At 41.4% G+C, this 12,858-nt stretch overlaps 1 protein-coding gene across 1 annotated transcript in view; it reads left to right on the top strand.

Moving 5' to 3' along the window:
• Positions 1–12,858, top strand: part of hsd17b4 (hydroxysteroid (17-beta) dehydrogenase 4) — a 149,906-nt gene that overhangs the window by 117,350 nt on the left and 19,698 nt on the right. Inside the window, exons 21-22 of the mRNA XM_043711513.2 lie at positions 1,073–1,162; positions 4,655–4,793. Of these exons, the coding sequence (XP_043567448.2) occupies positions 1,073–1,162; positions 4,655–4,793 (229 nt within the window). The remainder of the gene's footprint in view (positions 1–1,072; positions 1,163–4,654; positions 4,794–12,858) is intronic.

Here is a 12,858-nt window from a genome sequence, read left to right as displayed (position 1 = left end):
CAGACAAATAGTGTGGATTAGAGTCACATCCACAAAAGGTTCCCTATTCTGATGCTTATGAATTGTTTAGTGGATTTGTGATGACAATTCAGTTGTTTTTCCCTGCTCCAAGCTCTGTTTACTGATTGCAGGAGCTTTTCAGATATAGCACAGTTTGAATTTGACTTGACATAGTAGATGCGAAGAAGATTTCCATCTTGCGGGGAAATTGAGAGCTAGGAGATGCAGTTTGAAAATAAATGATCTCCCATTTAAAACACTTGAGGTACTACTCCTCTGAATCATTAGTCTTTGGAATTTAGGGGCTAGATCATTGAATGTATTCGAGACTAAGTTAGAATTTTGATGGAGTCAGTGGTTGTAGAGGACAGGCAAGAAAGTAAAGTTGAAAGCACAGTTATATTAGCCCAGATCTAATAGAATGGGCTAGTGGCATGCCCTGCGATTTCTTGTGGTTTTTGACTTCTGTACTCTTAATGTAGTGAATGTCCACTGAACTATTTTACAAATGAAATTAACTATTGTTTATAATTTTATACTTTGAATTATCGATCCTGATTTGCTTGTGGAGTTTGGTTGTTGGTCTATACTTATATATTATGAATTCCTTGCTACAATACATGAAAGAATTTTAAAGTCTTTATCATAATTAATATATATATATATAGTGGTCACATATTTGATCTAAGTGGAGGTAGGTCTCACCAAGATTTCTCTCGTCCATTGTAACCTTGTTGTCTTTGGATTAGCAAAGTGTCTCAATGAAGTTATGGTGAATGCACTTGTGGACATTCACACCCAGCCTTTCGTTATGCTTATTATTCAGATAAATTGATCATACACTTTAAAATAATTGAACTGAGTATCAAATTATTTTTAAGCAGCCTTTAGGCTACATGTGGTTCTAAATTGTTTTATTAAACATTATATAAGACGGTAGCCGATGTGCTCGAGGTGCACTATTTTACACTTGGTTTATGAATTCAGTTTTTAACTTAAGCATTGTACCTTTTGACTTTAATACTGAAAACTTTAGACTTTTTAATACTGTCTTTGCTCCTCTATCCCTTAGGTCAAAGAAAGTAATGAGGTTGTCCTTGCAGGAGCCTATGTTGTTCTGGAGGAGACTATTTATAAAGCCAAAAATAATGACATTGGCATGGTAAGCTGGTGATTTGAAGAAAAAATGTTATTTTATTTCAGCTGGCTGAAAATTGAATTTTTTGAAAGTTTAAAATCTTTGGAGAGCATTGACTTGTGAACCAAAGATGCAAATATATTGCATAGTCTTACAAGAGACATGTGAATACCCAAAGGAAAGGACTTGTACAGCATATTAATTATAAATCTGGAAAGGTTGAGAGTTAGTTCAGTTCAGGAGAAACAAAAGCTAAATGCTTCATTTAATTATTTTCCCTTTAATCTGTTTTTGAAAAATAGCCCTCAGGTGGTAAACAAAATATTTTTGGAAATCAAAAGAAAAGGCACTCTAAATTTTTTAAAAATGTATTTTTACTAGCCTTCCCTTTGTATGTGGCAACTTGTAGATTTATATAAGCAGCATTATGCCTCCTCATTTCCAGATTTTGAGTGGGCTACCAATGCTAGTTCTTGCTCTCACATCTGCAAAACATGGGTGATTCTGGTATGTTTAGGTGCTCCTCGGCTTATCTTAGATAAAAGAGCAGAAGGTTTGCGAGATGTTTTGCTTGTGTCAGTTGTTTTCATTACTTAGACTATATCAAAATACTTACAGTTTATGTTAAACATCCTTAATTAATGTCTTCTGTAATTGTGTGTACTTGTAGACTTTTGCGTACTTCACTTTGACAAAGAGAGGAAGGAAGGGAAGCAGCAGGGAGGTTTAAAAAGATTCTCATGGAAAGTGTGCAAATAAATGGAGATGTTCTCACAAGATGCTTTGCGCTTTGAACTTGGTTATTAAGCCCAGGACATTATAGCTGCCTAAACCTTCCATTTGTGGCTGTAACATTTGTGATGTCTCCTGCAACAATCTGTATGATTAGACACCACATTATTTGCTGTACACAAAGTCACTTTAGCTCTGAGCTACTCTTCCTATTAATCCTTCAAGGTTTCAGTGATCTAAGTTATCAGTAACTTCACTTAGTCTGTAAGTCAGGCTTTCATTAAGTGACTATCATGTTTGCTAAAGTGCAAGGCTCGTTATATGCAATATTCAGATAAACATATATTATCAAAAACCCAGTCTGTAAGCTGTTTATCTATGCAAACGTGTTTCCTGCAGTAGAATCCTGTTTGTAATTCTCAAGTTAAAAGTTTGTGGGGTGTCCTCTATATATTGTGCAACATCTATCAGGCAGTGAAGGCCAGGAAGAGAAATAGGCAACAAAAATGGACCAAACATTTCACAGATGTTAGTAGGGTGGGCACAAACTATTCCAGGTATCATTCAAAATACAGAAGTATCTGGAAACTTTGCATTTTCTCAGTGTAGCCTTTATATAGAGGAAGTGAAAGAGAATCTGAACAATGGTTTTGACACTGAAATACTCCGCCTACAGCTTGGTACCATTTTTATGTTTAGTGTGCAGTCAGCCCTGTATAATAGCTTCAAAAGATCAGTACTTCAATCTACACTATCTATTGGTGCTGCTACTAGCTTCTCATTCTACATTCTATACTGACATATAGTTGAATTTCAGACCCCCAAACAAAACCTCAAAATACTTGTTGATGCAGGATTGAAGGATATGCTGAACCTAAGATCATAGGCTAGTGTCATATCATTCTGCTGATGCTAATTTCCCTCTAGTTTCTTAGTTGTGGGTAAATAGATCTCTGTAGCATGCCCTGTTAGCAAGGTGGCATTACCACACATGATGCGACACACTCATTGTTTTAAGAAAGCTTTGTCATCTTGAGGACTGATACCATCCTCTCTTGGCCAAATTTGTTTAAAGTGGATAGATAGATGAGATTGAGCTGGCTTCCCATCATGTTGGTTTTTTTCAATGAATGCGGTTCAGTTTGGCAGCTATAATTCAGTTCAGTCAACTCTATCACTATCAGCTGAATTTAACATTCAAACGTTCGGCTGCAGATTGTCTTTTACTGGTGGATGTGGAAATTCTTCCGAGCCAAAGATTAATTGTCACTTTGTTTTTTTCACTGTTTTCTCCACATGAAGGTCACCAGGGAGGATTGCTGTTAATGACCAGGTTACTCAGTGGATGATGAGTTATAGAGTCATAGAGATGTACAGCATGGAAACAGACCCTTCGGTCCAACCCATCCATGCCGATCAGATATCCCAACCCAATCTAGTCCCACCTGCCAGTACCCGGCCATATCCCTCCAAACCCTTCGTATTCATATACCCATCCAAATGCCTCTTTAATGTTGCAATTGTACCGGTCTCCACCACATCCTCTGGCAGCTCATTCAATACACGTACCACCCTCTGCATGAAAAAGTTGCCCCTTAGGTCTCTTTTGTATCTTTCCTCTCTCACCCTAAACCTATGCCCTCAAGTTCTGGACTCCCTGACCCCAGGGAAAAGACTTTGTCTATTTATCCTATACATGCCCCTCATAATTTTGTAAACCTCTATTAAGGTCACCCCTCAGCCTCCGACGCTCCAAGGAAAACAGCCCCAGCCTGTCCCTTTAGCTCAAATCCTCCAACCCTGGCAACATCCTTGTCCTCCAAGATTAGTTGTGAATTTCACTGTTTGTTAATTTTCCCAGATGCACTCCAATTTCCAGCGATACACGAATGTACAAAGTTTTCTTGATTCTGTTTCAGTTGAGTCCAAATTAATACCAGTGACTGGAGGTAATCATGTAGCAACTTGTGCTCATGTTTCAATCCCAAGATTTATCTTCCTTTTCACAACTATGAGCTAATTTTCTTATTATTAACAATATAAGCTATTCACATGCAACAATTTTTTCATCAAGTTCAAAGTCTTATTGTATGTAATAGATGATTGCATTTTCTGAATGGAAGCTTTTTGCTAATAGAACATAAGTTATAAAATTTGGGGAATAAACTAGCATGTAACCGGGAAGTGTAAAACTATTCAACCACCAAATCTTGTTTTACATAAAATGTACTTGTGATGAATATTTTAAGAAACTGATCTGCTATTGTAAAACAATAAGAAGATTTTTACTACTTGCTGTAGCTATAGCTTGTATTTTGAAAGAAAAAGATGTGCCACCAAACCTGAGACTGGTAGTTTCCACACTCTATTAAAAGGAAAATCTTAGTAATTTAATGATCAATTAACCCAGAAAAATAGTTTGTGGTTATGCCTAAATTTTCTGTCAAATTTTAAACATTGTATTTTCATTTGTTTAGAAATCTTAGTGTTAAGATGTATATTAATTCGAGGTTGTACAGCCTTTACCTGTCTGTAGACTATGAAAGTATTTGTCTCTTCCCTAAATTGTACTGCTCAGCACTCGGTAAAAGAGTTTTGTTTTTGCAAATGGTATATGATAGAGCGTTTAAATATTATGAAATGTAAATAAGACTACTACAGAGTACCTAATAGTTCTGTAGTTTTAGGTCAATATAGTGGAATAGAATTGAAAGAAAATACTTATTTTTGTGAAATCACCAAACTCAAAAGCAGAATTACTGCAATTACTGTTATTTTCTTCAGAGCGGGGAGCTCCAAAGTGACCTTGTATTTGCAGAAATCGGTTCTCGCATTAAGGATATTGGCAAGGAGATGGTGAAAAAGGTGAATGCCATCTTCCAGTGGGATATCACTAAAGATGGAAAGACGGCTGTACAATGGAGTAAGTTATGTAATTTCTTGAAATGTGTTATATTTTAACTATGGCAAAGGCTCATTTTTTTCAACATTCCTACTACAGATGTTGCAGAGTATTGATAGGTTTGGGGTTTAGAAAAAAAAAAAAGAAGTGCTGCCTATATGACTGACTAAGGATAGTGCAGTAGATATTTGATCATTTTTTTCTGCCATCTTACAAAAAGGATATAGAGAAACTGGAAAGGATTGCAAAAGGAATTAAAGGAATGATACAGGAACTGTAACGTTAATCACTGTATAATCCCAAACTATATGTTGTCTGGAGTGCTGTTTCTACTTTCTGGTGTCTAATTAAAGTCACCAGTTCTCATTCACTATTTTAACTGGGTCAGTCTGTAAGAAGCATAAGTTGTACTCGTATTGGCAATGAAATTCTACTTGAGTGAAACTCACAATAGAGTTCAGGGGATTCACGATTAAGGGAGTTGTGAATGAATGCGTAAGGGGTGCTCGTTTGTTTTTGCTTTCTCTAACTTTTCCAGCCTCCATGAATCGACTTGTACAAAAGAAGCTCGGTATTGGGTGAGTACCTGATAAGTGACTCAGGTTCATTTTATTTCTCAATTTCAAAGTAGTATTGCAACTGGCGATAAGGTTAATAAAATAGATAAAAGCATAAATAAATATATAAATAAATAAAGTAATTAAGTAGGTTCTTCAAATACATTAAGAATAGCAGGGCAATTGACAGGTCACCCATGTGGAAGATCCTAGATGCCACTGTAATTCAACTGATGTAAAGTATCAGAAGAGTCATGGATTTAAGTGGGGAGGGACTGAACAAGGGGAGGAAATGTCAAGTCAATGTATAAAGAAATAAGTTTTGTGGACAGGAACAGGCAGATGGAATGGTTCTGGCTAGGCAGTCCTGTTTGTAGATTTTAGGTAGAAGGCAGAAGTGGGCTGAATGGAGCTGTGGTACTATGAGCTGGGAGGATGTCAGGGGAGACCCCCAGATGAGACGAAGTCATGTAGAGTCGGAGACATAATGGCTTGATGCTCCAAGGTGGGAGGAGATGTTGAGATCTGACGCACAGCCTTCACAATTTGAAGTTAATGCACCAGACAGCAACAGCACCAGCTTTGTCAGCAGGTTTGACGTTACAGTCAGGCTTGGATCTGAGAACATAGAATGCGGTCAGTTCAGAGGGACTTAAGCTCGAATGGGTACGAGTGGAGGTGAGCAGAGATATTAAGACATTTGGTGTCATGTCATCGGTTTTCAATGAACAAATTGAGTACAGGTAAAAGGCCAGAGAGAGGAGTCCAGGTGGAGGGAGAATATTCAAGTTGGGTGAAAGTGTCTGTGTGACAGAGAGAGGGCTCCTGTTCAAACAAATGGGCACAGATGTCCAAAGTCATGTCGAGCTCAAAATTCATTAACATGGGTGAGCAAAGGGATAAAACCAAGACCTTTGCTGAGTATGGAATGTTCAGCATCAGAGAGCAGAAGGTGGGAAGGGATAATAACTAATTAACAAGGTCAGGAGAAAGGATTGAATCAGAGGGAGAATGAAGTGGAACTGGATGCAAGACAGCTCTGAGACAGCGATAATGACAACTTGTCAGACAGGCCTGGAAGTAGCTTGTGTGATTGTCAACTGGAAAAGCCAGATTGACAGCCTTGATGTGCAGTTCATAAAATCTTTTGAGGATACTTTTTTGAAGCAACATGTTCAGAAGTCAACCACAGAGTAGGCTACATTGAGGTTGGTTGGCTAATTTGGCTGGATGGCTAGTTTGGGATGCAAAGTAATACCAACAGCAGCGGTTTCATTTCCCGTACTGGCTGAGATTACCATAAAGATCCCTCCTCCTCAAACTTGCCTCTCATCTGAGACATGGTGACCTTCACGTTCGACCACCACAAGTTGTGTCTCTCTGATGAAAGAACAGCCCTAGAGTTCTCTGTGACTATGGTGGCTTTACCTTGCTTTAACTTATCGAGGCTACACTAGAATTGATATTGTGCAATGAGGTAGAACTAAGTAAAGATCTCATGGGAAAGGTGCACCTCCATAGCAACAACTATAAAATGGTTTGAAATTTACATTTACTTTGAAGGAGAGAAGACTGTGTCCAATACCTTTTTTTTAAACTGAAATAATGGCAATTATTAGAATATGAAAACAGCTGACTGAAATGAATTGGTAAATCAGTTCAAAGAATGGGTCAGTAGAAAAGAAATAGAGACTTAAAGGGATATTTCACAATACACATGATGGATACGTTACAAGTAAGAAAAATTCCAAGGGATGCGCTTATTATTTGTAGTTAGCCAGAAAGTTTAGGATAATATCTAGTTCTTTTAAAAAATCATATTGTGAAAAGACATATCAGAAAATTGGACAAAGTACACAAAGAAGCAAAAAATAACTAATGAGTAAGAAATAATTAGACTACATGAGAAAGCCAGCCAAAAATCTTAAAAAAGGTAGTCACGGTTTCTATGGATTTTTAAAAAGAAAAATTAACGCAACATTAGTCCTATAGAAAATAAGTTTGAAGAATTGACAATGGGAGATAGAGATTGCAGTTGAATTGAATAGGTGTTTTGCATTAGTCTTTGCCATAGAAGTTATGGGTAACATCCCAGCAGCAGCAATAAATGAGAATATGGAAGGAGAAAGGACATGAGGAATATTACAATCACCAGAGAAATGGCACTAAGTAATTATTGAAGATGCGGCTACAAGTTACCTTGGTGGTGATGAACTTCATCCTATAGTCCTAAAAGAAATGAATGGTGAAATAGTTGATGTGTTGGTTTTAATTTTTCAGAACTTCCTTGATTTAACACTAGGTGCAGCAGTAAGCTATTCGGCCCTTCGAGCCAGCACCACCGTTCATTATGATCATGGCTGATCATCCACAATTAGTATCCTGTTCCTGCCTTATCCCCATAACTCTTGATTCCACTATCTTTAAGAGCTCTCTCCATCTCTTTCTTGAAAGTATCCAGAGACTTGGCCTCCACTGCCTTCTGGAGCAGAGCATTCCATATATCCACCACTCTTTTTGGGTGAAGAAGTTTCTCCTCAATTCTGTTCTAAATGGCCTGACTCTTATTTTTAAACTGTGTCCTCTGGCTCTGGACTCACCCATCAGCAGAAACATGCTTCCTGTCTGCAGAGTGTCGAATCCATTAATAATTTTATATGTCTCAATCAGATCCCCTCTCATCTTTCTATACTCAAGTGTATACAAGTCCAGTCGCTCCAATCTTTCAACATATGATAGTCCTGCCATTCCGGGAATTGTTTGAGGAGAAAGTGAGGTCTGCAGATGCTGCAGATCAGAGCTGGAAATGTGTTGCTGGAAAAGTGCAGCAGGTCAGGCAGCATCCAGGGAACAGATGCTGCCTGACCTGTTCCCTGGATGCTGCCTGACCTGCTGCGCTTTTCCAGCAACACATTTCCATTCCGGGAATTGACCTTGTGAACCCACACTGCACTCCCTCAATAGCCAGAATGTCCTTCCTCAAATTTGGAGACCAAAATTGCACACAGTACTCCAGGTGCGGTCTCACCAGGGCCCTATACAGCTGCAGAAGGACCTCTTTGCTCCTATACTCAATTCCTCTTGTCATGAAGGCCAACACACCATTAGCTTGCTTCGCTGCCTGCTGTACCTGCATGCTTCCTTTCATTCACTGATGTACAAGAACACCTAGATCTTGTTGTACTTCCCCTTTACCTATTGACTCCATTTATAATAATCTGCCTTCCTGTTCTTGCCCCAAAGTGGATAACCACACATTTATCCACATTAAACTGCATCTGCCATGCATCTGTCCACTCACCTAGCCTGTCCAAGTCACCCTCACATTTCACCCTGCCACCCAGCTTTGAGGGAGAACCCATTAGATTAGAAAGTATCAAATGTAGCTCCTGTATTTGAAAAGAGAGACAGAAATCGGGAAACTATAGGCCAGTTAAGATAACTGCTTTTATCAAGGAAGTAATAAATAGCAGAGCACTTGAAGATGCTGAAAATTGACATTCTTTGTGGAAGTAACATGTACTGCGGATAAACGGCACAGCTGGATGTACTGTACTTGGATTTCCAGAAGGTATTTGATAAAGTGCCATATTAAAGGTTATTGTGGAAAGTAAAAGCTAGATGACTTGTGATGTTAGGGGTAACATATTTGCATGGATAGGAGATTGGCTGGCTAACAAAGGGGAGATAGACACAAATGGATATTTGGAGGTTGGAAAGATGCATTGAGTGATGTCCCACAGGGATCAGTGCTGGGACATCAACTGTTTCCAATTCATACAAATGACATGAATGAAGGAACAGGAAAGTATGGTTGCCAGATTTGCTGAGAACACAAAGATAAGTAACATCAATTATGAAACAAATAGAAGGAAGCTGCAGAAAAATATAGATAAAGTGAGTGGCAAATAGGATAAAATGAGTATACTGTGGGGAAAATGTGAAATTGTCCATTTTGACAGGAAGAATACTAAAGAAGCATATTATCTAAATTATGAGATTGCGGAGTGTTAACTGTGTTGGAAACAACTTAAAGAATGCTTACCAGAATAATACTTAGAATGTTCAAGTTGTCTCGTGAGGACTTGCTGATAGAAGTTTACAAAATTATGAGAAGGCGTGGATGGAATGGATAGTTGGAGTTTTTTCCCAGGGTAGAAATGTCAATTACTTGGGGTGTAGAGTTGAGGTAAAAGGGGAAAGCTTAAAGGAGGTATGAAAGGCAATTTTTTTATGCAGTGGGTGTAAAGTGTGTGGAATGTGCTGCCACAGGACTTGATAGAAGTAGATACAATAGCAACATTGAAGACGCACCTTGACAGATACATGAGTAAGCAGGCAATAGAGGAATACAGATCCCATAGAGGCAAAAGGTTCTTCGTTCAGAAAAGCATCATGTGTCGGTACAGGCAGGATGGGCCGAAGAGCCTCTTCCTATCTGTACTTGATTGAAATATGCAAGGTCCTTAAGGGTCTTGACTGGACAAATGTGGAGTGATTGTTTACTCTTAGAAAAATCTAGAATCTAGGGAATCCAGAACAAGGGGTCCTTTCTTTAAAATAAGGGGTTATCAACTTAAAATAGAGATAAGGTTATTTCTTTTTCTCAAAGTTGAGAGTTTTTGGATATCTGTTTCTGAAAAGACAGTGGGCGCAGCAATTTTGTATTTTTTTTTAAGGCAGATCTGGATAGAATTTTGGTGAGGAAAGGTATAAAAGATAATCAGGTGTAGGCGTGTTACAATCAGCTCGACCCTGATGTTATGTGACAGAGTAGGCTCAATTATTAAATGGTCTACTCCTGCTTCATGTTCATGTGTATGTTTGCAAAACTGGCAAATATGGAAAGTGGCTGCCCCTTGCACAATTTTCTTTTCCATTGACTTGAATGAAAAGGTTTCCAATCTAAGATGCTCATTCTGCACCTGCCAAAGTTGAACTCTACCCACTATAATTTAGAAAGTATGTTGACCTCTTTTTGGTAGTGTTATGTGATTTGGTTAAAAATCGTGCATTTTAAAAAAAGGTACCTTTTAGATGGATTATTTTGTTTTCTCCAACTGCAGAAGCAACATGACCTATTTCACTAAACATACATTAATATTTGATATGTAAATATTTATGAATGGATTTAATGTTACACCTGAATTGTAACCTAAGATTTGTGGAACAGTTCGCATTGGTTGAGTCCTCCAAGTTGCATCTGTTTAAAATTTTAGATCACAAAGGAAATGATGTGTGACAAATTAAGTAGGATTAGTAAAGTGTTATTACGACTTTTACTTTAAAATGTGGATGCTTGCCATGTTTTTAGTAACTGAAGCAAAGAATGGATTTCTAAATTTTATTGCCGAATATGACCATGCAAATTTGGGTTTGAGACGGTGCTGCAGTCTAATTTATTCCTCAAAATAGAAGAATACAGAGTTGGTTTGAAGATGACCCACAGCCATGTTGTAAAATTTTTGGAATATGTGCTGTTATAATCACTAGTATTGTTAAAGTACCTATTCGAGATGGCTCAGGGAATCCCTGATGGACTCAACCTGTATGTCTCTTTGTTCTTCCCGGAGATCGTACTCTGTGGTAGTCTGGAATATGAAATTCTTACAGACAGTTTAGTTTAAATTATTACCTTTACTTACCAATGGCATCAGTGTTACACTATAATATAGAGACCTACAAGCCAGGCTTGAGCTAAGGTTCGAAAACCATTAGCAGAGTAGCGGCACCAGCTCTTACCGCTAAGTGCTCTCTCAGGCTACTCACCTTATTACTGAAAACAAACTATTTTTATACAGAATTTGGTATTAAAATTACAAAAATGCCACATGTCCTCAATCAGATAAGCAGCAATAAAATGGCAAAAGTTTGCAGAGGAAGAGAAACTCAATGACGGGTCTGTGTACACTTGACTAATTAAGCTACGTGCACATCAAAGTGGGAAACTTTGATCCAGCCAGGCCCAAGTGGATGATTGCTTTGGCTAGATAACCTTCCCTTTTAACAGAACATCACAGTGAGGGACTAGAACAAACTGTTTGGGAAAGGTCATGAGGTAAACTTGCTCACTTAACATGTTCAGTATCATTGTGCTAGAAAATGGCTTTTTCTTGTAAAATCATCTTAGATTCCCAGAATGCAAATCCAATTCATAACCTTCCCGAATCTCGAGCTCCAGGGAACAACACAAACATTCAATCCATGACAAGCCAGTGCTCACTCAAATTAGATCACAAAGAGTTAATCTTTCCACCAGCTTCCATTCTGTCCATCTGTTTATCTCTCTCTCCCCCTCCCCCTCCGTCTCTGTCTTCCCCCTCCGTCTCTGTCTTCCCCCTCCGTCTCTGTCTTCCCCCCCTCCGTCTCTGTCTTCCCCCCCTCCGTCTCTGTCTTCCCCCCCTCCGTCTCTGTCTTCCCCCCCTCCGTCTCTGTCTTCCCCCCCTCCGTCTCTGTCTTCCCCCCCCTCCGTCTCTGTCTTTCCCCCTCCCGTCTCTGTCTTTCCCCCTCCGTCTCTGTCTTTCCCCCTCCGTCTCTGTCTTTCCCCCCCCCTCCCTGTCTTTCCCCCCCTCCCTGTCTTTCCCCCCCTACCTGTTCTCCCCCCGTCCCCCACCTCCCTGACCTCCCTCCTCCCTATCCTCCCCCACCGTCCTCCCACCACTCTGTCCTCCCCCTCTCTCTGTCCTCTCTCCCCTCTCTCTCTGTCCTCTCGCTCCCTCTCTGTCCTTCCTTCCCTCTCTGTCCCCCCCCATCCTCCCCCTCCCCCCCCTTCTCTGTCCTCCCCCGTCCTCCCCCCCCCGTCCTCCCCCCCCGTCCTCCCCCCCGTCCTCCCCCCCCGTCCTCCCCCCCGTCCTCCCCCCCCGTCCTCCCCCCCTCGTCCTCCCCCCCTCGTCCTCCCCCCCCCGTCCTCCCCCCCCGTCCTCCCCCCCCCGTCCTCCCCCCCCCCCCGTCCTCCCCCCCCGTCCTCCCCCCCCGTCCTCCCCCCCCCGTCCTCCCCCCCCGTCCTCCCCCCCCCCGTCCTCCCCCCCCCGTCCTCCCCCCCCCGTCCTCCCCCCCCGTCCTCCCCCCCCGTCCTCACCCCCCCCCCCGTCCTCTCCCCTTCTCTCTCTCTCTGTCCTCTCCCCCTCTCTCTCTGTCCTCTCCCCTCTGTCCTCCTCTCCCCCTCTCTCCCCCCCTCTCTGCCCTCCCCCCCTCTCTGCCCTCCCCCCCCCTCTGCCCTCCCCCCCCCTCTCTGCCCTCCCCCCTCTCTGCCCTCCCCCCCCTCTCTGTCCTGTCCTCCCCCCCCCTCTCTGTCCTCCCTTCCCTCTGTCCTCCCTCACTCTGTCCTCGCCCCCACCCCTCTGTTCTCTCCCCCTCTCTCCCTGTCCCCCCTCTCTCCCTGTCCCCCCCCTCTCTCCCTGTCCTCCCCCCCTCTCTCCCTGTCCCCCCCTCTCTCCCTGTCCCCCCCCTCTCTCCCTGTCCCCCCCCTCTCTCCCTGTCCCCCCCCCTCTCCCTGTCCCCCCCCCTCTCTCCCTGTCCCCCCCCCTCCC

The sequence above is a fragment of the Chiloscyllium plagiosum genome, unplaced genomic scaffold (genome assembly GCF_037043375.1).
Source record: "Chiloscyllium plagiosum isolate Xiang-an unplaced genomic scaffold, Cpla_swu_hap1 HiC_scaffold_2, whole genome shotgun sequence".
Lineage (NCBI taxonomy): Eukaryota > Metazoa > Chordata > Chondrichthyes > Orectolobiformes > Hemiscylliidae > Chiloscyllium > Chiloscyllium plagiosum.
The sequence above is the reverse complement of the archived record's forward strand: the minus strand, read 5'-3'. Positions and strand labels throughout refer to the sequence as shown.